The sequence below is a fragment of the Dipodomys merriami genome, unplaced genomic scaffold, assembly GCF_024711535.1.
Source record: "Dipodomys merriami isolate MVZ:Mamm:240054 unplaced genomic scaffold, mDipMer1.0.p SCAF_9, whole genome shotgun sequence".
NCBI classification, from domain to species: Eukaryota; Metazoa; Chordata; class Mammalia; order Rodentia; family Heteromyidae; genus Dipodomys; species Dipodomys merriami.
Genome location: NW_027206512.1, coordinates 14,839,234 through 14,864,507, shown reverse-complemented (window position 1 = coordinate 14,864,507; position 25,274 = coordinate 14,839,234). Strand labels below are relative to the sequence as shown.

At 42.1% G+C, this 25,274-nt stretch overlaps 1 protein-coding gene across 1 annotated transcript; it reads right to left on the bottom strand.

Moving 5' to 3' along the window:
- Window positions 1-2,644: 2,644 nt before the first annotated feature.
- On the bottom strand, window positions 2,645-24,383 carry Plac8 (placenta associated 8). Its single transcript, XM_070012909.1, has 5 exons — window positions 24,276-24,383; window positions 10,174-10,317; window positions 7,277-7,401; window positions 4,438-4,554; window positions 2,645-2,909 (listed from the first exon to the last, which is right to left on the bottom strand). The coding sequence occupies exons 2-4, from the start codon at window positions 10,286-10,288 to the stop codon at window positions 4,450-4,452; spliced, it is 345 nt and encodes a 114-aa protein (XP_069869010.1). The 5' UTR covers window positions 10,289-10,317; window positions 24,276-24,383; the 3' UTR covers window positions 2,645-2,909; window positions 4,438-4,449.
- Window positions 24,384-25,274: the final 891 nt, after the last annotated feature.

Below are 25,274 nucleotides of genomic sequence, written 5' to 3'. Positions count from 1 at the left end.
ACAGACAATCACAAAATTACAAAATGCTTCCCGTATTACTTAATACCACATAAGTAGATTATGTCTGAGATCTAGAAGTCAGTCCCACCCCTAAGAAGGATTGTTTTTTTCTGGTCCTGGCACTGGAACTTGACCTGGGAGCTGCCCCTGAGCTTTTGTGCTCAATGCTAGTGCTACCACTTGAGCCACAGCTCCATTGTTGCCTTTTTGTGGTTAATTGGAGATAAGAGTCTCACAGACTTTCCTACCCTGGCTGGCTTCAAACTGCAATCCTTATATCTCGGCCTCCTGAGTAGCTAGGATTGCAGATGTGAGTCACCAGTCCCCAGCTAAGAAGGAAATCTTTTTTTTTGGGGGGGGGGAGAATCCGGTCATGGGGCCTGAACTTTGGGCCTGGGCGCTGTCCTTCAGCTCTTCAGCTCAAGGCTAGCGCTCTACCACTTGAGCCACAGTACCACTTCCGGCTTTTTTCTTTTTGCTTATGTGGTGCTGAGAAATCGAACCCAGGGCCTCATGCATGCAAGGCAAGCGCTCTACCACTGAGCCACCTTCCCAGCCCAAGAAGGAAATCTTAAAAGAGTTAGTTATGTAAGTCAGGTAAAGAGTACAACATTACATTGCTTTCTTTCTTTCTTTCTTTCTTTCTTTTTTTCTTTCTAGTACATTACATTTCTTTCTTTCTTTCTTTCTTTCTTTCCTTCCTTTCTTTCCCTTCCTTCCTTCCTTCCTTCCTTCCTTCCTTCCTTCCTTCCTTCCTTCCTTCCTTCCTTCCTTCCTTCCTTCCTTCCTTCCTTCCTTCCTTTCTTTCTTTCTTTTCTTTCTTTCTTTCTTTCTTTCTTTCTTTCTTTCTTTCTTTCTTTCTTTCTTTCTTTCTTTCTTTCTTTCTTTCTTTCTTTCTTTCTTTCTTTCTTTCTTTCTTTCTTTCTTTCTTTCTTTCTTTCTTTCTTTCTTTCTTTTTTTCCGTTCCTGGTGCTTGAACTCAGGGGCTCGGCACTGTCCCTGAGCTTTTGATCAAGGCTAGCACTCTACCACTTGAGTCAGTGCTACTTTGGGCATTTTCTGTTTATATGGTACTAAGGAATCCAACCCAGGGCTTCATGCATGCTAGGTAAGTGCTCTACCACTAAGCCACATTCCCAGCCCAAGAGTACATTTCTTTTCAGACAATGTCACCTCTTCCCTTGCTCCTTCCCAGTTGTTCCCCATCCACAGTTGTATAGTTCATTTTCAACATAATGGCCAATAAGAACCACTGCTACATTTGTCCACCTTTTGTCCCTCCACTTTTGTGTCCCCCAGAAGGAAACCTAAAAGAACCAATTTTCCCCTTATCCCCCCTCCCATGAAGAGAAAAAGCAAGGAAACAAAGACTCAATGATAGCAGACAAATGCAGTCTGGCTCCTACCCAGATTAACATAAAGCCTCATACTTACAGCCTAATTGTTATGTCTGGTTTTCAACTACAAAGTTACCATGTAGGTCAAAAGACAAGAAAACATTGGGGAAGATATATCAGAATCAGACTAAGGTGTAGGAGTGTTGGAATGGTGGAACTAAGAATTTAAAACATCTATGATTGACATGCTAATAGTAGACTATGGGTAAGAATGGATAATGTAAGCAGAGATTCTAGAAATGCTAGGAGCAAGACCAATTCCTGAAAGCTGACAGGCAGAGCTGGTGCCCCCACATGCAGCAGCTTCACAGCTTGCTAGAGCTCACTAACCCTGGATGCAGCTACTCATTGCAAAAGGACTGGAATGGATAGATGTTAAGGGGGCGGAGGCAGGGGGGTGGGGGTTGGTCTAAGTGCTGTGGGCCAGGATAGTGACACACACACACACACACACACACACACACACACACACACACACACACACACACACACACACACACACACACACACACACACACACACACACACACACACACACACACACACACACACACACACACACACACACACACACACGACCACTATGATCATTCTGCTGGGAGGGGGTGGAGGTGGCACCATGGAGGAATTCTTGGCTTGATTCTCACCCTCTAGGGACTTGGAGTAATGGAGGGATAGATGACAACACTGGCCTTCCACAGAGCTTATTTCTAGTTCCTGGTTACAGTGTTAGACTTGGAGCTAAGGTAGTCTGATCCCTGATCCCCTCATCTACTTAGGCAATTGCTTGCAACACTGGCTGTCTTCTGTGGCACCCTCAGATCCGTCTTTGCTCTTGCAGGTTTTGCTACTCCATCTCCACCCTATGGTAGCCAGGAAGCATGAGCTGGTCTTCAACTTCACTGTAGGCTAACATTTCATTAATACAAAACAAAACCTATCTCTCTGCCAGTGGTTCCTGTGAACCAAGAGAAGGTGAACTTTGAGTGACTGGTCAGAATCACATCACAATTCACACAAGAGAAGAAATGGGAGCTCTCAGGGGATGGCTGAACTGGTAGAGTGCTGGCCGATCAAGACCCTGAGTTCAAACAGATGGAATTATTTTGATACGATGTGATCAAGGAAAGTTTCCTGAAACTCTTAACAAACCAGGTGGAGTTTTTTGATATGATATGATCAAGGAAGTGCCACCCATTTTGATAGCTAATTTTCTGCACACTCCCAGGGATGGAGCTGACAAAGCAAAAATGAAAACAGTTTTATTAGTAAAGTCTTTTATTTGGCTCATAGTTTAATATAAGGAATTAGAAACTAGAAAATTTGATAATATGGGCAAAGGGATCTCAGCAGAGAGCTAAGGGGCAACATCCACTTGAAAATTTTTTACTTTTTAAAATACCATCATATGAAATATATCCACCCCACTTCAGTAAAAAAAGATGGAGAAGTCAAATCCTCAGGTTAAAGAGATGGTTTCTGGTTTTAATTTCTTTGATAAAAGCTCTTCACCTGTAATGACACAAAGAATAGCTTTGAACTTTAATCAGTCTGTTTTTGATCTATGCATATATACATTATTTTATATAAAGAGGCATGTAGGGACTGTGCCTTTATCTGTTTTGGTCTTTAATAAAATATTAAATTTGTTTATTTTGTCTCAGTCCTGGGGCTTGCACCAGAGCCTAGGTACTGTCCCTGAGCTTTTTTTGTTCAAGGCTAGCAGTCTACTGCTTGAGCCACAGCTCCACTTCCAGTTTTCTGGTGGTTAGTTGGAGATAAGCATTTCATAGACTTTCTTGCCTGGGCTGCCTTAGAACTGCGATCATCAGATTTCAGTCTCCCGAGTAGCTAGTATTACAGGCATGAGCCATCAGTGCCCAGCAATAATAAACTTCAGAATTATTTTAGATTTTCAGAAAAGTTGTAAAGCTAGTCCAGAGGATTCCCAAATACAATGCACTCAATTTTCCTGTTGGTTAGCACCAAACATTACTAAGGTAGATTTGTTACAACTGATAAGCCAATATTAATATGTTATTAATCAACCCATACTTTAACCAGATTTCTCACATTTTACCAGAAGTTGTTTTTCTGTCCTAGATACCATAAAATATTTGTCATATTTCCTTAGTGTTATCTAAGCCCTCAAACATTTTCTTGTTTTTGCTGACCATGACAGTTTTGAGGAAAACAGGCAAAAAATTTGTAGACTGCCTCAGTTTAGGTTTGTCTGATGTGTTACTCAGGTTAGACTGGACTTCTTACAAAGAAAGGGTGTCTGCTTAAACATTTGGAGTTCTGTATGAGAGATTGTACCATAATCCTGCTATTTCTTTGCACTCAAAATTACAAATTTCATACACAGAGTTTTTCCAAATTTCAACTTTTATTCAATTACTTTTTCATTTTATTTTAGTCAGTTTATACTCATATGTATATATATATATATATATATATAAATTATTCAGTATGGCTGCAGAGACTTTTTTGTTTTCATTTTTTGGTGCTAGTACTGAGGTTTGAACTCAGGGCCTTATGGCTCTCACTTGGATTTTTCTCTCAAGGCTGGTGCTCTAGCATTTCCACCACCACTTCCACAGCTCCACTTCCAGCTTTTTGCTACTTAATTGGAGATGAATTTCTCCCTGTTGGCTTCAATCTGTGATCCTCAGATCTCAGCCTCCTGAGTAGCTAGGATTATAGGTGTGAGTCTTTTTTATTATTATTTTTTTAATTTTTAAGGTGATGTACAGAGGAGTGTTTTGTAAGTTCTTCATTAATAGACTAATGCAATTATGAGAAGTTTCAAAAATATACCAGATTCACTACCCATTTATTTGTGAAAATATGGCTGACAATACAGAGCTATGTTCTTCATAAGAAGAAATCAGAATCAATCTTTTCTTAAGATAGCCCTTTAGGAGATTTAGAGAATTTCTATTACTGAACTATTATTCCAAATAATAAATAGTTTACAAAGCCCCTTGTTCCCAAACTCCCCAGATTCCAGGAGGATAAAAAGTTTGCTTGGACTCACCATGAATCTTTTTTAGAAGGCGTTCATTGCCCTCCTTCTGTTGATATCTCTCTTTATTTGGCAAAGAGAACAAACCGGACAGCAAAGGGTTGCCATGTAGTCATTGCAAATGGACCCCTATTTGAAGTTATGAAAGAAATGTGAATGGAAAGTACAATTGTATTTCAATACAACATTTAAACAGCTGGGCATAGTGGTTCATGCCCATAATCCCAAGCAGTCAAGAGCCTGAGGCAAGATAATCTGAAGTTTGATGTCAGCCTGGGCAACATAGCAAGTTCAAGGCCAGCATAAACTATATAGGGAGATACTGTCTCCAAAACACAAAAACAAACAATGGTACAAAAGAAAAAGAAAAACAAGGCTGTGGATGTAGCTCAGTGATAAGAGTGCTTGCCTAGCACGTAGAAGGTCTAGGTGTGACCCTAGCACTCCTCCCTTCCCCAACACACAAAGTAAAATACACCTATGTGGAATTAACACTGGTGGATTTTTATGCATCCAAAGGCACTGTGTCTTTGGCTTCACTGTGGATAGATATATTCAGGAAAACATTAATTGATTTTTTTTCCATATAACTGTTAACTCTTTTAGGACAAAAAATGTTTTCTTAGACTTTTGTCATTCTGAGAATATAAGAGTATATCCAAGCAAGCTATCAGGTATGATGGTAGCATAAAGCGTGTCAGGGGCTAGACTCTCAAAGCTGTCCCCACCCTTTCTCCAGAAGCTTCTATTTCAAAGCAGGCAGTTCAAAGTTCAGAGAGAAATTTCATCCGGAACAAGAGAGGAGGCTTCCCGTGTGGACTTCCTGTGTTGAATATGTTGGAAAGAGATTTAGAAAGACAACAAAGAATTTGAGGTTAAACTACTACTGAAAAAAAAAACTGTTTCAAATCACAGGAGAAACAAAATTTAGGAAAAGTAATCATATTCACCACATGAGTTGGATCTGAAGTTGAATAAAGCATGTATAAAGATCGTAATATAAATATCAGATATGGCTCATAATATAGGTATCAGATATGGAATTAACTAAAGTAGGTAGATGGGGTGGGGTAGGAGAGGGAGTCTATGTGTCATGGGGAATGAGAAGGAAACATTAAAATTTTATTTTCTACGGTGGAAAGTCAACAAACTGAGAAGTCAAGAAGTAGCAATACAGACGTGATTGTGCGTGTGTGTGGATGTGTGTGCTTCTGCGTGCTTACATGTAGTGATATCGGGGCTTGAACTCAGTGCCTGGACTTAGCTTTTTCATTCAAGGCTGGTATGCTATCACTTGAGCCAGAACTCTCTTATGGTCTTCAGGTGATAAATCGGAGATAAGAGGTATATGGAATTTACTGCATGGGCTAGCTTTGAACCTCAATCTTCAGATGTCAGATTCTAAAGTAACTAGGATTAACAGTTGTGACACACACATGCCAGCACCTAGCACAACTCTGATTTGATTCATAGGACAACACCCTGAAAAAGATGCTCTAGATTTGAGCTGTAATTTCTTCCTGGATCTCCAACCTATTGGCTAGCCTCCATAACTACATCAACCCAATTCCTTAAAATACTTCTTCCGCTTTCTCTCCTTTTTTTCCCTCTTCTTCCTTCTTTCCTTCTCCTTCCCTTCCTCTCTTTCCATCTCCTCTCTCTCTAATAAAGAGAGGCATAAATATGTATACACATGTAGAGACATATGTATCTCTCTCTATTTCTATACACATATCTGTATATTTCTATAGAAATATATATCTGTATGTATATACAATTGGTGCTAGTACTGGAGTTTGAACTCAGGGCTTTATGCTCTTACTTGGCTTTTTCACTTAAGGCTGATGCTCTACCACTTAAGACACAGCTCCACTTCCAGCTACATATTATATCTGAAGCATATTATATATATGGCAGACTACATATTATATATACTCTCTCTATATATATCAATATATTTCTACATATCTATATAATTTCTATATGATACATAAATAAATGTGTATGTATGCATACACGTATGTATACACACTCATTCTGTTGGTCATTCCTCTATAGACTCCTGACTAACATTCTTCCATTAAATAAAGCGAAGTAGGTGTAGTGGAAGGCACTGCATGGACAACTGAATAGTATGCAGACTCTATTGCTAAGCACTTCTCGCTTTTTGCTTGTTCATTGGAGATAAGAGTCTCAAGGACTTTTCTGCCTGGCTACTTTTTTTTACCATGGACCTCAGAGCTCAGCCTTGTGAATTGATAGGATTACAGGTGTGGGCCATCAGTGTCTGGCTCTTGGTAATAATCCTCCTGCAATTTGTATCTTAGACATTGCAAATATGAGAGTTACTTATTTTCAATTATCTTCAGCAGAAACCTGGAAGGTTTTATATAACTGGAGAATCTGCAGCTACAACTGAACACAGGATTGCTAGTCCTAGGCTCTCCAGGCAAATTCACACAATGGGTTCCATTCAGTGGCCTCCTTCTCTACAATTATTCTTTATATTTGAAAGTTATTTGTGGCTGAGAAGGTGGCTTAGTGGTAGAGTGCTTGCCTACCATGCATGAAGCTCTGGGTGTGATTCCTCAGTATCACATACACAGAAAAAGCCAGAAGTGGAGCTGTGGCTGAAGTGGTAGAGTGATATAACCTTGAGCAAAAGAAGTTCAGCGACAGTGCCCAGGCCATGAATTCAAGCCCCAGGGCTGGCGCGCATGCGCGCACACACACACACACACACACACACACACACACACACACACACACACACACACACACAAAGAAAGCTATTTGACTGACAGGATTAGGATTATTGTATTTAAACAATAGGGGACGGTAAGAGACTTACAGGGATCCCATATCTGGTTCGATAGAGAGTCCTCATTGCCACAGTTGTTCCACACAGACAGCATTCATTCATGTCAGCTGCAACCTGACATCCAAGGCACATAAAGCAAAATGTGCCACAGAGACCTGGACACATGAAAAGCAAGGGTACAAATTACTCCCCTTTGCCTACACTGGCTGAACGTTTGTTCACTTCCGTGACTCACAGTGCACATTATGGTTGCCAAGTACATCTTCAGACTTTGCATCAGCTCTTCCCTCAGTTTAGAAGTGACTGAATATTGGAAAGGAGATCATTCTATCTACAGTAGTGCCTTCATGCATTGATTCATGATTCACTGAATCACTGAAATCACTGATTTGGTGAATTGATTCACTGAAACCTTGTCATTTCTAGACTTTTTCCTCAGTACCAGCAATGCCTTCTACTGAAGTCTGGGCTGGCTTCAAACTACAATCCATAGATCTCAGCCTCCTGAGTAGCTAGGATTACAGGTATGAGCCACCAGTGCCTAGCCAGAAAGATACTCTTTTTTTAGTCGGTCATGAGGTTTGAACTCTGAGCCTGGGTGCTGTCCCTTAGCTCTTCAGCTCAAGGCTAGTACTTTATCACTTGAGCCACAGAGCCACTTCTGGTTTTCTGGTAGTTTATTGGAGATAAGAGCTGCACAGACTTTCCTGCACGTGCTGGCTTTGAATTGTGATCTTCAGATCTCAGCTTCCTAAGTAGCTAGGATTACAGGTGAGAGCCACCAGCACTCCATCAGAAAGATCTTATAAAAAGAAAAAAATTAGAGAGACAGAGACATTTTTCCCAACAACAAGCTAATTGCCTTTAAACTTCTTCATTTTTTGGGGGGAGGGGGTCCGGTCGTGGGGCCTGAACTCTGGGCCTGGGCGCTGTCTCTCAGCTCTTCAGCTCAAGGCTAGCACTCTACCACTTGAGCCACAGCGCCACTTCCGGCTTTTCCTTTTCTTTTTGCTTATGTGGTGCTGAGGAATCAAACCTAGGGCCTCATGCATGCAAGGCAAGCACTCTACCACTGAGCCACCTTCCCAGCCCCTAAACTTCTTCATTTTCAAGCATGCAGAAACTAGGGATAAACACTATCCTCCGTGTACTATATCCAATCTAATGCAAATGAATAGTTTCTTGAATGCCAGTGGCTTACATCTTTACAGATGTACAGATGTAGCTACTCACTCAGGAGGCTGAAATCTGAGGATTGAGATTTAAAGCCAGCCCTGGATGGAAAGTTCATGAAATTCTTATCTAAACAGTAAAAAACTGGAAGTGGAGTTGTGGCTCAAATAGTAGAGTGTCAGCCTTGAACAAAAAAGCTAAGGGATAGCCACCAAGCCCTGAGTTCAAGCCCCAGGACTAGCATGCACACAGACCACACACACACACACACACACACACACACACACACACACACACACACACACACACACACACACACACACACACACACACATACTGTTTAACCTATATACAACAAAACCAGTCTTTTAAAAATCAAGTTAAGGGCTGGTAATGTGGCTTATTGGTAGAGTGCTTGCCTAGCAAGCATGAAGCCCTGGGTTTGATTCCACATAAAAAAGCCTGAAGTGAGCCGTCAACGATGAAGATAAGGCAGAAAGATCACAAGTTTGAGGCCAGCCTGGGCTACACCTTTCCTTCCTCATATAACTGTACTGTACAATATTTTTACAATAAAAAACATTTAAAAAAAAAGGCCCAAAGTTGTGCTGTTGCTCAAGTTGTAGTGCTAGCCTTGAGCAAAAGAAGCTCAGGGACAGTGCCCAGGCCTGAGTTCAAGACCCAGGACTGGCAAAAAAAACAAATAAATATAATAAAATAAAAATAAAGTTAAGCCAGGTGCTGGTGGCTAACATCTGTAATTCTAGCTACTCAGGAGGCTGAGTTCTGAGGACTGAAGTTCAAAGCTAGCCTGGACAAGGAAGTCCATGACACTCTTTTTTTTTTTTTTTTGTCGGTCGTGGGGCTTGAACTCTGGGCCTGAGCGCTGTCCCTCAGCTCTTCAGCTCAAGGCGAGCACTCTACCACTTGAGCTACAGCGCCACTTCCGGTTTTCTGGTGGTTTATTGGAGATAGGAGTCTCACGGTCTCTCCTGCCCGGGCTGGCTTTGAACCGCGATCCTCAGATCTCAGCCTCCTGAGTAGCTAGGATTACAGGCGTGAGCCACCAGCGCCCGGCTTGTCCATGACACTCTTATCTCCAATTAACCACCAGAAAACCAGAAGTAGCGCTGTGGCTCAAAGTGGTAGAGCATTAGCCTTGAGCTAAAGAGGGCAGGGACAGTGCCCAGGACCAGAGTTCAAGCCCCATTGACTGACCAAAAAAAAAAAAAATCAAGTTAAACTCTAAATATTTCATTAATGTACAATCTATTTGTAATTAGAATCAATTAGCCCTTTCATTGTTATCTTAAGTCTAGCTCTTATTTTAGGTATAAAACTATTCTTTGATAGGTCAGAGCAGAATTAATTTACAATCAGTACTGAGCCTTTTTGGTTAAAAAATACCATATAGCTGGGAAGGTGGCTCAGTGGTAGAGCGCTTGCCTTGCATGCCTGAGGCCCTGGATTCGATTCCTCAGCACCACATAAGCAAAAGAAAAAAAGCCGGAAGTGGCGCTGTGGCTCAGGTGGTAGAGCGCTAGCCTTGAGCTGAATTGCTGAGGGACAGCGCCCAGGCCCAGAGTTCAGGCCCCACGACCGGACCCCCCCCCAAAAAAAAAAAAAACAACTAAAAATACCATATATTACTTGCTATGCAAAGTACCTATAAATAGTCAACTTTTGCTGCAAAGTATGTGGATATTGATAAGCAACCTACCTATAAATTAGGGGGACACTTTTCCCATACTTACAGACTCCGCAGTCACTGAAGCAATCACACATGCTTGTCTGCCAGTTTGAGTTTTGGGGTGCACGAACAAATCCAGGCTGAGTTACAATAACCGCTGCTGGCACCTGAGCTTGCATTCTCAACACAAAGTCTTAAAAGCAATGGTCTGAAAAAGGGGATGTTGACATTAGTGGGCCCCCCAGGCTTTCTTGTAAGGTACTTTTTGAGACACTATGCACTCTCTGCTGGCCCAGGAGGCAACAGAGGTGATGTTGCTTGGTGATTTGTGAAAGGCACTAATTTCTGTCTCTACCCTTGAGAGAACAGACACTCTCAGGGGAAAGGGCTTCACTAAACTGGTAAGGTAAATAGGGTGACAGGGTGAAGGGAGGGGTTGTTCATGTGCTATATTTAGATGGGTACCTGTTAGCCATGAGACAGGGAAACAATCACAATACTGGAGAGAGGTTAAAATTAGTAGCTGTGGAAAATGGCCTGTTTCTCTCTCCCTCTGTCTCTCTGTCTCTCTCTCTGTCTCTCTGTCTCTCTCTCTCTCTCTCACTCTCTCTCTCTCTCTCTCTTTCTCTGTCTCTGTATGTCTCTTTCTTTCTCTCATGTAAGTCTTGGGGCTTGAACCTAGGGACTGTGTGCTGTCTCTGAACTTTTTTGCTCAAGGTTTGCACTCTACCACTTGAGCCACAGCTCCACTGCCAGCTTTTTGGTGGTTAATTGGGACAGAAGAGTCTCATGAACTTTCCTTGTCAGGCTGCCTTTAAAAAAGTATCCTCAGATCTCCTGATTAGCTAGGATTACACATATGAGCCAGCAGCAGCTGCTTGAAAATAGCTTTTTCTAAAAGTCACACCTTCCTTAGTTCTCCTGTATGGAGAAGTCCTCTGGTTCCTTTATTATGTGCCCTCTGTTTTGGACTTGTTTCTGATCAGCAGTCCTCTCTGATCTTCTGCATCCAGGCTACGCCATCATTTCAGATTTACTAGGAGCCTGTATTTGCTTGTCAGTTCTGGGTTGGCAGATCCTGCTTGTGAACTACAGCAAAGGTTTATTATTTATCTATTTATTTTGAGGAAAGATCTTGCTATATAGCTCAGGCTGGCCTCAAACTCACAATCCTTCCTTAGCCTCTGAAATGCTGGACTTATAACCATGCACCACCATAGTTGGGCCAGCAAAGTTATGGGTTTTTTTAATTGTGAAAATACCATACAGAGGAGTACAATTACATGTGCAAGGTAATGAGTACATTTCTTATCAAGCATTGTTGCCTTCTCCTTTGTTTCCCCTTACCATCCCTTCCTTCCCCTCTCCCCCTATACCCCCCACCCTGCACCAAAGTTGTAAAGTTCATTTTTCGACATAGCATCTTGTACATCTCATTGTTGCAATGGGTCCACCTGTATCCCTATTTAAACAATTTGTTTTTTTTTCCTTCCCCTCCACAAGTTATACCAACATCAAATACAGTGAAAACAGGGGTTATACCATGGGGGAGGGACATAAAAACAACAAAGAAATAATCTTATAAATATGTTAGAAACAATAGCAAGATAGAAACAACCATTTGAGTCCTTAACTTGGAGTTCATTTTGCCTAACATCAACTTATCTGACCATTTCTGCTTGTCTCAGACATATACTAGTTATTGCAAATAAGGGAAACCATGGGACTGATGTTTCTTTGGGCCTGGCTTACTTCACTTTATTTAATTTTTTCCAAGTCTTTCCATTTCCTAACAAATGGGGGCAGTGTCATTCTTTCTGATGGAGGCATAGAATTCCATTGTGTATATATACCACATTTTCTTGATCCATTCATCTACTGAGGGGCATCTGGGTTGGTTCCATATCTTAGCTATGGTAAATAATGCAGCAATAAACATAGTTATGCTGGTGGTTTTAGTATGGTCTTGTTTGTGATCATTTGGGTAAACGCCCAAAAGTGGGATTGCTGGGTCATAGGGAAGCTCTATGTGGAGTCTTTTGAGGAACCTCCATACTGCTTTCCAAAGTGGTTGAGCAAGTTTACACTCCCACCAACAATGCAGTAGGGTTCCCTTCTGTCCACATCCCTTCCAGCATCTGTTGTTATTAGAGTTGTTGATTCCAGCCATTCTCACTGGGGTGAGGTGATATCTCAATGTTGTTTTGATTTGCATTTCTTTTATGGATAGGGAGGTTGAGCATTTCTTCATGTGTCTATTGGCCATCCTTCTTTCCTCTTCAAGCAACTGGGCACTCACTGGTGGCTCATGCCTATAATCCTAGCTATTCACCAGGCTGAGTACTGAGGAACATGGTTCAAAGCCAGCCCAAGCAGACAAATTTGAGAGACTCTTATCTCCAGTTAACCAGCAAAAAGCCAGAAGTGAAGGTAACAGAGTAGTAGAGCACTAGCCTTGAGCAAAAATGCTAACACATACCAGCCAAGTCCTGAGTTCAAGACAGAAAAAAAAAAAAAGAATCAAGAAGGTATTAAGGAAGATGGCCATAATGGCATAGCAATGGCATTTCCTTTGATGGGTTCCATGCATAATTGTTGGCAAGAAGACCATGAAACACTGAGGTTGACACTGCCCACTCACCCTTCACAGCAGCTCAGCTATGTCTTTGTTGAGTTGATAAGAAAATCTAAAATGGAGGCTTGGGAAATTTGAATCTCAAAATTCAAATCCTTTTTAGTGCCTCTTTCTCTTTTGCTTCTCACCCTTAGCCCTACTTCCTCATTACATTACCTGGAGCATGGGATCATTACTGGTTTGTGGTGAATTGAGAAAAGGCCTCTTTTCATATCTCCTTGTTTGTTGTTTGTTTGTTTTGGTTTTGAACCAGAGCAGGTGGTCTATCATTTGACCCAGGCCTCCAGCCCTTTTGCACTGGTTCTTTTGGAGATAAAATTTCACTTTATACTTAGATCTGCTTAGACTGTGATCTTCCTATTTGTGCTTCCTTTTGTTGCTACGATGATATAGACACACTATAGTGCCCAGCCATCATAGGTGGAGGTGGAATACCATGAAATTTTATATTCAACTGGACTTAAACTATGATCTTCTGTTCTCCACCTCCAAACTATCTTGAGCTACTGTACCTGGCTCATATTTTCTTTAGCATCCAGCTCAATGTTTGACTAATTGACATATTGACATTATTGACATATTGAATGAAGCACTTATAATATGCTTATACATTTCCACTTAAGCACTCAACATAGAAGTACTAAAGAAGAACCCAAAATATTAAAACTGCAGTGTCTCTAGACATTCTAACAATGTAATTATACTGTTTGCTTTCTAATATTTCCCCCCCTTAGGGATAACACTTTTCACATCTGTAAAACTGCTTCCTTTCTTTCTATTTTCATAATTTGATGCTTCCTTTCAAGGTTTAGCTGCATAGTAATATCTGCTAGGCTAGTAGTTTGCCTTGAATGAAAAAAGAGAGATGAGTACAAGAACTGATAATGACCTTAAATACTTTTAAGAATGATCTTAAAATCCAGCCACTGGTGACTGTCATCCTAGCTACTCAGGGGGCTGAGATTTGAGGATCACAGTTCGAAGCCAGCCTGGGTAGAAAAGTCCATCAGACTGTTACCATCAAAAAGCCAGAAGTAGAGGTGTGGGTCAAGTGGTACAGCACCAACCTTGAGCAGAAAAGGCCAAGGACAGCATCCAGGTTCTGAGTTCTCAGCAGTATTCCTCCCCCACCCCACCCCCCCCCCCCCCGGCCCAAAGCTAGTAGACATTTTTCTGCATACAACTGGAAGTGAATTGTGTGAGGTAGCCTCAATTTGAGGCTATAATTTGAACATGTCTAAATCTGTTCACATCCCATTGTAGCTGATTACAAACCCATCAGACCCCTGCTCCTGTGAGTCCTCGCAAATCAGCTGCATGCACACATTGCTCAGTTACTTGGGGGGGGGGAATCAGAAGGAATGAGAGGCTTAAAATGCTCTTTAACATATTTGTATCCGTTTAATATTGACACTATTGTAAATAACTCTAGATAGTTCTCTTTCTACTATTAAGTGTAGTGTATGCAAACACGATGTGTTTTTTTTTTTGGGGGGGGGTCTGGTTGTGGGGCCTGAACTCTGGGCCTGGGCGTTGTCCCTCAGCTCTTCAGCTCAAGGCTAGTGATCTACCACTTGAGTAATTTTAATGTGACTGGGTGAAAATCTTCACAAAACTTATGAACACACATGTTGGAGACCCAAAGATGAGCAACACTACATAGTACGAAGTTCAGTTTGCACTGTATGTCCAGCCACGCCAGGAGGCTGATGTAGGAGGATCTGTCACGTAAGCCCAGAAGTTCAGGGCCCATCTGGGTAATGTACAGGGACATTGTCTTTTGTGAAATGCATGTTTTGTTGTTGTTGTTGTTTTTGGGGTTTGAACTCAGGGCCTCAGGCTCTAATTTGGCTTTCTTGCACAAGCCTGGCACTCTACCTCTCGTGCCACAGCTCCACTTCTGGCTTTTAGCTGGTTAGTTGGAGATTCAAGTCTCACTGACTTTTTAGTCCTGGCTGTTTTCAAACTTCCGTCTTCAGATCTCAGCTTTCTGCGTATCTAGGATTAGAGCGTGAGCCACCTGTGCTTTAGTCCCAGGACTCGTACATATGTAAATGGAAATATGTATATGCATTCGAAACAGACATTCCTTGCTGTGTGCACTGAGAGGGCCTAGAAATCATCAAAGTCTGTATCAGTAAGCACACCTTGTGCACAAATCTTGGTTAAAAGAATCAGTGTTCACTGGAAATATGGCTGATTCCAGGGCCTGAGATTGCAGGCAAGGATATGGGTAAGATGCCTGGAACATCCTGTGTTACCAAAAATAAAAAGGAACAAAGACACGTCAGAAGGAAGTCTGTGCTAAACTAGACGTCTCTACTGATGGTCACATGTAGAGGACTGAAAAAACAAAATAATATTAATGGGTTATCTATCCTTCTTTTCTCCCTCCCTCCCTTTCTTTTCTTTTCTTTTCTATCTTTTTTATTTTTTTTGTCAGTTGTGGGACCTGAACTCTGGGCCTAGGCGCTGTCCCTGAGCTCTTCAGCTCAAGGCTAGTGCTCTACCACTTGAGCCACAGCATCACTTCCGGCTTTTTCTGCTGTACAGAGGGGTTACAGTTACATGAGTAAGGTAATGAGTACATTTCCTGTTGAGCATTGTTATCCCTCCTTTGTTTTCCCCCTACCATCCTGTCTCTCCCCACCTCCCCAGCTCCTCCCTCCCACCCTCCCCCAAGTTGTAAAGTTTGTTTTCAACACAGTATCTTGTACATCTCATTGCTACAATGGGTCAACCTGTATCCTTGTTTCAGCATTTTATTTCCCTTCCCCTCCCCAAATTAGAAAATTGTATATACAAGATGCAGGGCACTGGAATGAAATACAGTGAAAACAGGGTTTATACCATGAGCAAAGAACATACAAAGGAAACAAAAAAATCACCTAGTACATTAAAAACAACAGTGACAAAGATAAAACCTCTGTGTCCCTATCTTGGGGTTCATTTCACTTAGGATCATCTATATGGTCATATGTACATAGCTTTTGACCTTTTCTGCTTGTCTGGTAAGATTATCCTAGATATATAGTTATTGCAAATAAGAGAAACCATGGGACCTATGTTTCTTTGGGTCTGGCTTACTTTACTTAATATAATTTTTTCCAAGTCTTTCTATTTCTTCCTTCCTTCCTTCCTTCCTTCCTTCCTTCCTTCCTTCCTTCCTTCCTTCCTTCCTTTCTTTCTCTCCTCCCCCTTCTTCCCCCTCCCCCTCCTCCCCTCCCCCTCCCCCTCCCCCTCCCCCTCCCCCTCCTCCTCCTCCTCCTCCTCCTGCTTTCTCAAGACTGGCACCCTACTACTTGAGCTACCAGACCACTTCTGGCTTTTTTGGTAGTTAATTCGGGTTTTGGGGCTGTGTCTGGAACTCTCGAGTCGGTTAGGATTACTAGTGTGAGTCACCGGTGCCAGGCTGAGCCAGACTTTCTAACCAGTAACTTTTCTTTCCATTCAAGAACTCAGAGCATGCCGAGACCTATGGATGACAGTCTGCCCTCCCCTAGGAAAGTAGGACGCCTGGAACTTCTATGTACCCTGGTCCCCTTCTATCTGATAGGTTTTCCCCAAATCCTTGTAAAGGTTTCGCACTTGCAACTCCTAAGAAAAATGGCTCCCCCCTCGCCCGACGCTTTCCAAACGGTGCCAGTAAAGCTCTTTCTTTCCGCATTTCCCTGTCTCTGTATGATCAGGCTTTGTGGGGGTGTAGGGGTGCCACGCCGTAGAAAGAGCCGGTGTTTGCTGGGTTGTGGCCTGGCCAAAGTTGGGCTACTGCGGAATGCTGGTGTGTTTATCTTAATCCACCCGGGTCTCAGCCGTTCAGTCAGAGGTTGCAGCTTCTGTGGTACTACTGTTCCATGCAGGAAGACACACTTAAGATCTGCCAGCAATACCGAAGTCTGGAGCTGCTGGCTGGGGACCAGCTGGTCCGTTTGCCCTGTCACTGGCTGCTGGGCTCTTTCTCAGGACAGTCATTAGGAAGGCGTGCGCTCACATTTACATAAGATCTGTAGGTTAACACTGTGTTCACATTCATTTCTGGGGTTCTTCAGGCCATGGGTGTGCTGGCACCTGGCTGGGGGGGGGGGTGGAGGGGATGGGGGTCTGGGCCAAGGCCCGAGGACGTGACGGACAGCCGCTGCCCGAGAGGTACCCCCCAGACACCCCCGTTCTGCCTGCGGCACGCTTTGATGTCCCCAGCAGTCACCAGACCTCATTGGCCTCGGAGTTCTCAGAGCCACCGGGACAGAGTGTTCCCGGTGGGACCGTCAGCCCGCACTCCCGCAGAGGCGGCGGCACCCTGCGGTGGAAGGGGGGGGTCAGCGGGGCGCGGGCTGAGGCTGCGGGACAGCGGGCCGGGCCGGGCAGCCCCGAGCACCCGCAGGCGGATCCGCACGGATCACTGCCCGCTGCCCGGCTCCAGCTGCCCGGCCCGACCCCCGGAGCCGCGATCGCCAGGCGAACGTTTGGAAAAATGAGTGTGAAGGTGGCTCAGTGGGAGAGTGCTTGCCTGGCATGCATGAGGCCCTGGGTTCGATTCCTCAGCACCACATAAGCAGAAAAAGCCAGAAGTGGCGCTGTGGCTCAAGTGGTAGAGTGCTAGCCTTGAGCTGAAGAGCTGAGGGACAGCATCCAGGCCCAGAGTGCAGACCCCAGGACCAGATCCCCCCCACCCCCTCAAAATGAGTTTTCCTCCGATGTGGTGAGGCTGAGCTTGGAGAAGCGATCATGCCCTGGGTTTGAATGCTCGCCAGAGGGGCTTAGACGCTGCTCAGGTGTGCACGCCCACCCTGCCAGCCCCCCTCCAACCCCCCTCCCCCCTCAAAGCTGGTGCTCTACCACTTGAGCCACAGCTCCACTTCTGGCTTTTGCTGGTTAACTGGAGATGCGGACTTTTCCTGCCAAGGCTGGTTTTGATCTCAGCCTCCTGAGTAGCTAGGATTATAAGGGAGTCCCCAGTGCCCCTGAATTTTAATGCAAAACAACCACAGCTCTGAATACCATCATTCATTCCCAGGAACTAGGAAGTAAAGAAACTGCAAGAATTCAGTTTTCAGCCGGGCGCTGGTGGCTCACGCCTGTAATCCTAGCTACTCAGGAGGCTGAGATCTGAGGATCGCGGTTCGAAGCAAAGTCCGTGAAACTTTTATCTCCAATTTACCACCAGAAAACTGGAAGTGGTGCTGTGGCTCAAGGGGTAGAGTGCTAGCCTTGAAAGAAAAATCTCAGAGACAGCACCCTGTTCAAGCTCTAGGATGAAAGAGAAAGAGGAATTCAGTAATCTTTGCTCAATCCTTATTACAATAATTAACTTGGTTTGAGGAACAAGGAAGTTAAGAAATGGCCAGAATTCAGTTTTCCTTTTTCTTTCACAATAATTATTGTGGGTTGACAACTTAAATTTCAAACACTCAGCTACAGATGGGATGGAAATTCAACGGCCCTTTCAGAGTTCCACCCAATCCAGAGCCCTGGCGTTCCCTACCTCCCAAACTCCAGCACTAAAATAATAGGAATCATATTTTGGATGATGTATTTTGATTGGCTAATTGTGTGTGTGTGTGTGTGTGTGTGTGTGTGTTCCTGGGCTTGAACTTAAAGACCTGGGTGCTGTCCCTGAACTCTACCACTTGAGTCACAGCTCTACTTCTGTAAAGCCAATTCAGAAATCCTTACCCAGAAGACCACCAGAGACCGTCACCAATGTAAAAGCAAAGGAGTCTTCATTGCAAGCTCAAGCTTGGTTCCCCGCGTACATGGCAGCAGCCCATGACACTGAGAGGCTCTGAGCCCAGGGTTACAACACTTTTTATACATTTTTTAGGGAAGACAGAGGCTTTGCATACATCATGACTTCTTGTAACAAATGACTACAAACTGTGGGAAAATCATAAAACAACTCTACAGTATGATTGGTGTACTACAAAGTGGGAAAGGACCAGAAACAAATTGTTGGTTAGATCAAGGGGGCTGACGTACTTTAAACTGGTTGGCTTGCACCACAGGGGAGTCTCAAGAGGATAGGTGCTAAACTGCAGGGTGTCTAGTTTAGATAATGGTCACCAGACCCCAGGAGGGGCTGTTCTGGAATTTCAGATATCTCAACATACTGTCTTAAGAAAACAGCATCCATGGTTTTGAGAATTGTTTGTGCAAGGCTTGCTGTCCTAATTTCTAGCATTGGGGCTGAAGTGGGTCAAGGGTTAAGTTGCAGAACTGAGATGGGGGTCTTAAGTGAAATGGAGTTGCTTAGGTTCCTCACTTCCAGCTTTCTAAGTGGTTAATTGGAGATACGAGTCTCACAAATTTCTTGCCCAGGCTGGCTTTGAACTGTGATCCTCAGATCTTAGCCTTCTGAGTAGCCAGGATTTTAGACATAAGCCTATTATCCTAATAGATTTTTTAAATTTTTATTGTTATTATAAAGGTGTTGTTCAGAGAGGTTATAGTTATATAAGTCAGGTAAAGAGTAAATTTCTTTTTGGACAATATCACCCCTTCCCTAGCTCTCTCCCAGTTTTTCCCTCCCATCCCCATCCACCAGTTGTATGGTTCCTTTTAAACAGTGTCTAGTGAGTACCACTGCTGCATTTTTTCACTTTTTGTTCCTCCATTTCTGTGGCCTCCATTATTCTCCCAAAGACATAAACGAATAAACAAGACAAAAAGAAAAGATAACAAAATCAACAACAAAGAAAAACACCTCTTGTTTCCATTTCCTAGAGCTCATTTTGCTAAATTCTATTTTTTATGATGAGATGCACATTTAGGCATTGAATCTTTCTGTTCCTCCCCTAAGAGTGTCTTTCTTTGTGAATGCCTAGAGACTTTTTAGCTGAAAGTTTTTGGTTTTGATTTTGCTTTGCTAATCCTGGGGCTTGAACTCAGGAGGGTCTGGTTGCTGTCTCCAAGCTTCTTTTGCTCAAGGCTAGTGCACTAAGACTCAAGCCACAGTGCCACTTCCAGCTTTTTCTGAGTAGTTTATTAAGGATAAGAATCTGTCTGAGCTGGCTTTGAACCAAGATCCTCAGATCTCAAACTCTTGAGTAGCTAGGTTTATAGATGTGAGCCCAGTGAGCTGACAGATTTTTTTTTTTTTTTTTTGGTTGGGTCGTGGGGCCTGAACTCGGCCAGGGCGCTGTCCCTCAGCTCTTCAGCTAAAGGCTAGCACTCTACCACTTGAGCCACAACACCACTTCTGGCTTTTCTTTTTCTCTGCTTATGTGGTGCTGAGGAATTGAACCTAGGGCCTCCTGCACGTAAGGCAAGCGCTCTACCACTGAGCCACCTTCCCAGCCCAGCTGACAGATTTTTTAAAGAAAACTTTTAACTTTGTAATTTTCTGTATTGTCTAAAAATAAAATTTGGTGTTGGGGTGTAGCTCTCTTAAAGAGTGCTTGCTGAACCTGGGTAAAGCTGTGGAGCTAGAGCCTCTTGCAAGGAAAAAAAAGAAACAAAACTGAAACAACAATAACAAAAACCCCACCAAATACCACTTGTTTATAGTTAGCATTTATTTCTTTTGTAATCAAAATAAGACCTTTTCTGAAACAAAATCTAGTGACTCAAAATTATACAAGTAATCCTAGAGTTGTGTACTCCCTGCCCCTGCCCCATTCCTAGAAATGCCTGCATATAGCTGGCACTTGGTAAGTGAGCAACTGAAGATCCTTTTCATAAGCTTATGGCAGACAACTATTCCTTCACCTCACTTACTTTTCCAAGAAGCCTCCCTGAAATTAATAAAAGAAAAATTGGCCTGTAAATTTCTATTTTTTTCCTTTACTTCCTCTAGCTGACTTAGTAACTGCATATTTATTCTTGTATTCACATAGGGTATTGTTAGAACTTGAAACCTAATATTTTTGGGGTGTTTTTGAAGTTTGACCAACAGCAATTTGTGTATTCTGTAGCAATAACAGAATTGAAAAGGCCTGTCTGGGCACCAGAAGCTCTCGCCTGTAATCCTAGCTACTCAGGAGGCTGAGATCTGAGGATCACAGTTCAAAGCCAGCCTGGGCAGGAAAGTCCATGAGACTCTTACCTCCAATAAACCACTAGAAAACCCTGTGGCTCAAGTGGTAGAGTGCTGGCTTTGAGCTCAGAGAAAAGGCCCATCTGATGATTGCCAGATAGTTGTTAAGAAAAGTAAGAGAAGGGATGGGTTAGGAACGATGGGTGACAATGTTGTTAGACACTTGTATTCATATACTGTTTTGTAGAATGGGAACTTCTTTGTACAACCACTTAAAGATAATAAAATTGTTTTTAAAAATTAAAAAAATAGGGCTGGAAAGGTGGCTCAGAAAAAACCCGGAAGTGGCGCTGTGGCTCAAGTGGTGGAGTGCTAGCCTTGACTGAGGAGCTGAGGGACAGCACCCAGGCCCAGAGTTTAGGCCCCATGACTGGACCCCCCCCCAAAAAAAAAAATTAAAAAATAAATTTACTTTCCTCTCTGTAGTGGCCTAAGCAGTCTCCAGACCAACAAAGTGACCTTTCTGTTTCTTTCACCACTACTGGCTTGCCTGCCTGCCTGCCTGCCCTCCTCCCTCCCTCTCTTCCTTCCTTCCTTCCTTTCTTTCTGTACCAGAACCTGGGCACTGTCCCTGAGCTTTTCACTCAAGGCTAGCACTCTTTAACAGCTGAGCCACAGCTCCACATCTGGCTTTTTGTTAGTTAATTAAAATAAGAATCTCATGGACTTTTCTACCCTGGCTGGCTTTGATCCTCAATCCCTAGAGCTCAGCCTCCTGAGTAGCTAGAATTATAGGTGTGAGCCACTAACATCTGGAAGGGCCCTAGGAGGTTTCAAACACAATTAGAAGTTTCTCTTCTGTGGTAGAGAAGATACATACACTCTAGAGGGAACCACTGTCCAGGATTGTCATTTGTAACCTTTAGCTTATTCAGAAATGAGTTATATAACATTTTGCATAAGATTTCTCACTTGAGAAAGTACATACTCTGCAGTTGTAAACCTGAGAGGAGGAGCAATGGCAGAGTTCATAATTAGCATGCATGAGACTCTAAGAGTTGAATTCTCAGCACTACAAAAATTAGAAGCTTTAAGAGGAGTAAGCAAATCTGCTCACTCAGTACACTCTTCTTAGGAGACTGTGCTATCCTTTCAAACTTCTAGGTATCTTTTAAGTTGCAACAAAATATAAAACAGAAACAATCACATAATACCTGAAACTAAATCAGTTCTTTCCTTCAGTTATTTAGTATCTAATAGACTTTAACCTTCCTTATTCAAGGTAGAAGGTCAGCAGGAAGTAGAGGGGGGAAAATTCTGGGAATAAATGTCTTCAGTGTCAGGTAAGTTTAGGATTGTTCTGGGACTCTGTGCATGTGAATAAGACTCCCAAGGTCGAGGCTGGGAAGGTGGCTCAGTGGTAGAGTGCTTGCCTTGCATGCATGAGGCCCTGGGTTCGATTCCTCAGCACCACATAAGCAAAAAGAAAAAAGACAGAAGTGGTGCTGTGCCTCAAGTGGTAGAGCGCTAGCCTTGAGCTGAAGAGCTGAGGGACAGCTCCCAGGCCCAGAGTTCAGGCCCCACGACTGGACCCCCCCCCCAAAAAAAAAGACTCCCAAGGTCCTCAAAGCTTATTATGGGTCAAAAACACTTAGAAAGCTTGTTGATAATGTACATTCCTGGACACTCTCTTTAGGTATTGTGATTTAGGTGGAAATGGCTAGGGTCTCAGGTTTTGCAATGAGAACTGAAAGGGTTGCTGTGCCAGAGGGTACAGACATAAAATCATAAAAGGTCCACAATTGATTACACTTTATCTTCTTGTGCTGAAAGGAAAAATTCTAAATTTCAGATTTCTTTAAATTTTAATTTTGGTGTGTGTGGTGGTATTAGTGTTTGAACTCTGGAACTCACACTTGCTTGTTAAAATTGACACTACCACATGAGCCAGGACTGCATCCATTTTCTTGATTTTTTTTTTTTTTTTTTTGGAGTTGGAGTCTTTTCTCACGAGGGCTGACCTTTAATTGAAATTCTCCAGATTAAAATCTTTTGAAAGTAGTTAGGATTATAGGCATGAGCCACCAGTTCCTGATAAGGTTCAGAGATTTCTAAGAGTAGAGTAGGACAATAGACTACTTTGAATTTCCTTGCTGGTAATCACTGCACATTTCTTTGGTGGGTCTGGCCAGCTAACTAACAGTACTAAGAAATGATCTTTGTGAATTTAAAACTTGGAATTTGGAGCATGTAGTGTGGAGGTATTGTTCACGTGTCATGTCTATGGGGGACCTAAATGCCATGCACTTTGCTTATAAACATTTGTCCATTCCCAGCTTTCCTTGTCACTAACAGAGAGCCTTTTCTGAGACTGCCAGTAGTTCCAAAGATCTTTGAAAAAGATCTTTTGATGCAGTTTTGGAAATTACTTAAAAATATACATTCGTAGAAAACATTCATGAAAATATGGAATATGTGTGTTTGAGGATTTTCTAATTACAAATGAATTTGTTTACAAGGAAAAATATGTATTTTAAAAGAAAAGTAAAATGTGTCCCCTCTGTGTAGACTCAGCTTGGTTGAATATGTGGCTGTTTTGTGGGAAAAAAAATGTCCATTTTCCAATGCCTCTCCTATTGCTGATTAATTAAATATAAGAATCTCTTATGCTTTTCTACCTGGACTAGCTTTGAACTGAGATCCTCAGGTCGAACCTCCTGAGTAGGTAGAATTATAGGTGTGGAGCATAAGCACTCAGGAAATTAGTGCTATTAATTCAGTATATTAAACATGTAAATGTTAATACCTGCTATGGATTAATTCAGATGTTAAATATATTACCAAGATTTTCTTCTTTATAGATTTTACCTGACTTATGTAACTGTAACTTCTCTGTATATTACCTACATAATAACAATAAAAATTTAAAAAGATATTCTTGTTTCTACTGTATATTGAATTAATGTTTTTGCTTTATTGAAACACTTCCATTTCCTAATAATCTCTCTTATATTTCAGAAACTAGCAAATGTAATAGGCGGAAGTAGTATCTCTCTTTATTCATATCAGTGACTACTAGAGTTTAATTCTGATACTATTCTTGTTTTTTTACTTCCATAATAAGAATTAAAGGACTCCAAATTCATTAGTTAAATCTACAAAATCTCATCTCTTGTTGCTCAGTATTTTTGAATGGATTAAATAAAATATTTTCAGTGCACAAGGAAATTATACCAGCAATGTGTAAATATGCATATTCATTGAAATAGTGAAATCAATGGTCAAGTTAGTAAATACAATGCAGAATTAATATTTCCTGTTAAAAATACTATTTAAGGGACATTAAGGCAAAGACCCTCCACTACTTTGAAAAGCATGCTCAGTCTGACTAAATTGACTAAACTTAAAGCAATCCAATAGGACAAGATTGTTCTTTCAGCTGAACTTCAAAATATGGCATGTTAGGAACAAAACAAGAAAATCAGATCATTTTAAAGGAAACATTGTTTTTCACTGCTAATATAAAGTTCAAAAGAAGGTCTTAATTTCAAGTACTTACAATGAAGAAATGGGCTTGATGCAGAGAGAAGCTTGTGGCTTGGGAGAGACACTTACAGAGTGAAAGCTAGTAAAGGTGGCTGTCTTTTTATCCCAATAGGTTTGCAGTACAAGGTTCTGATTGGCTGGTGCAATCTAGGCAGAAGTGCTTTCCAAGCCATGACTCTCTTACTGTGATAATCAGTTTCCTGCCAAATAAAGTATGTTCCTTTTCTTACCTTACAGTAAGTGCACTCATACATATTTAAAAAAAATTCCTATTATCTTTAAGTAGTATTCAAAGGAATTGCCATTCAACATAGCAGTTTATGAATACAACACATCTTGATCAATAGTACTCCTTTCATCATTCTCCTATTCATAAATCTTTTGGGGGGAGGAAAATATTCATTATATAGTTAGATTGGTTTCACATGCCAGGCTGAGTCGAATTTTGAACTTTTATTTTTATTTATTCATTTAAATATGCCATTACTAAGGCTGGAGCTCAGGGCCTGGGTGCTGTCCTTCGGCTTTTTCACTCAAGCTGGTACTCTACATTGAGCCACAGCTCTACTTCTGATTTTTTGGCAGTTAGTGATAGAGTCTCACAGACTTTCCTGCTTTAAACTGCAATCCTTAGGTCTCAGCCTGCTGAGTAACAAGGATTGTAGGCATGAGTCACTAGGGTCTGGCTTACTATTCTCTTTTATTAAAATAAACAGCTAAAATAAATAGTGCACATTGATTGACATCTTTTAGTTATGGATCTTGCAGGGAGTATTTGGAAGAAAGCAAGCCACCTGAAATTACATATGTGATTAGAATTTGTTTTCTGTACTGTAGATTGTATTCTTAATGTTTAAGTAATCACTCTTAAATTAAAATAAATGGTTTTGCATGTGCTTCTTGTCCCCCACCGCCTTTTTGTATAGTCGGGTTTTAACTCAGAGCCTGAGTTCTGTCCCTGAGATTTTCTGTTCAAGGCTAGTGCCACTTGAGCCACAGCTCCACTTATGAC

Bases quoted from the DNA above. Each gene is read 5' to 3' on its own strand.
- Plac8 (XM_070012909.1), bottom strand. From the start codon at position 10,288: ATGCAAGCTCAGGTGCCAGCAGCGGTTATTGTAACTCAGCCTGGATTT. The intron at 7,402-10,173 runs GTAAGTATGGGA...TCATGTGTCCAG, and splicing joins CTTCAGTGACTGCGGAGTCT to GTCTCTGTGGCACATTTTGC. The intron at 4,555-7,276 runs GTAAGTCTCTTA...AACTTCAAATAG, and splicing joins GAACCAGATATGGGATCCCT to GGGTCCATTTGCAATGACTA.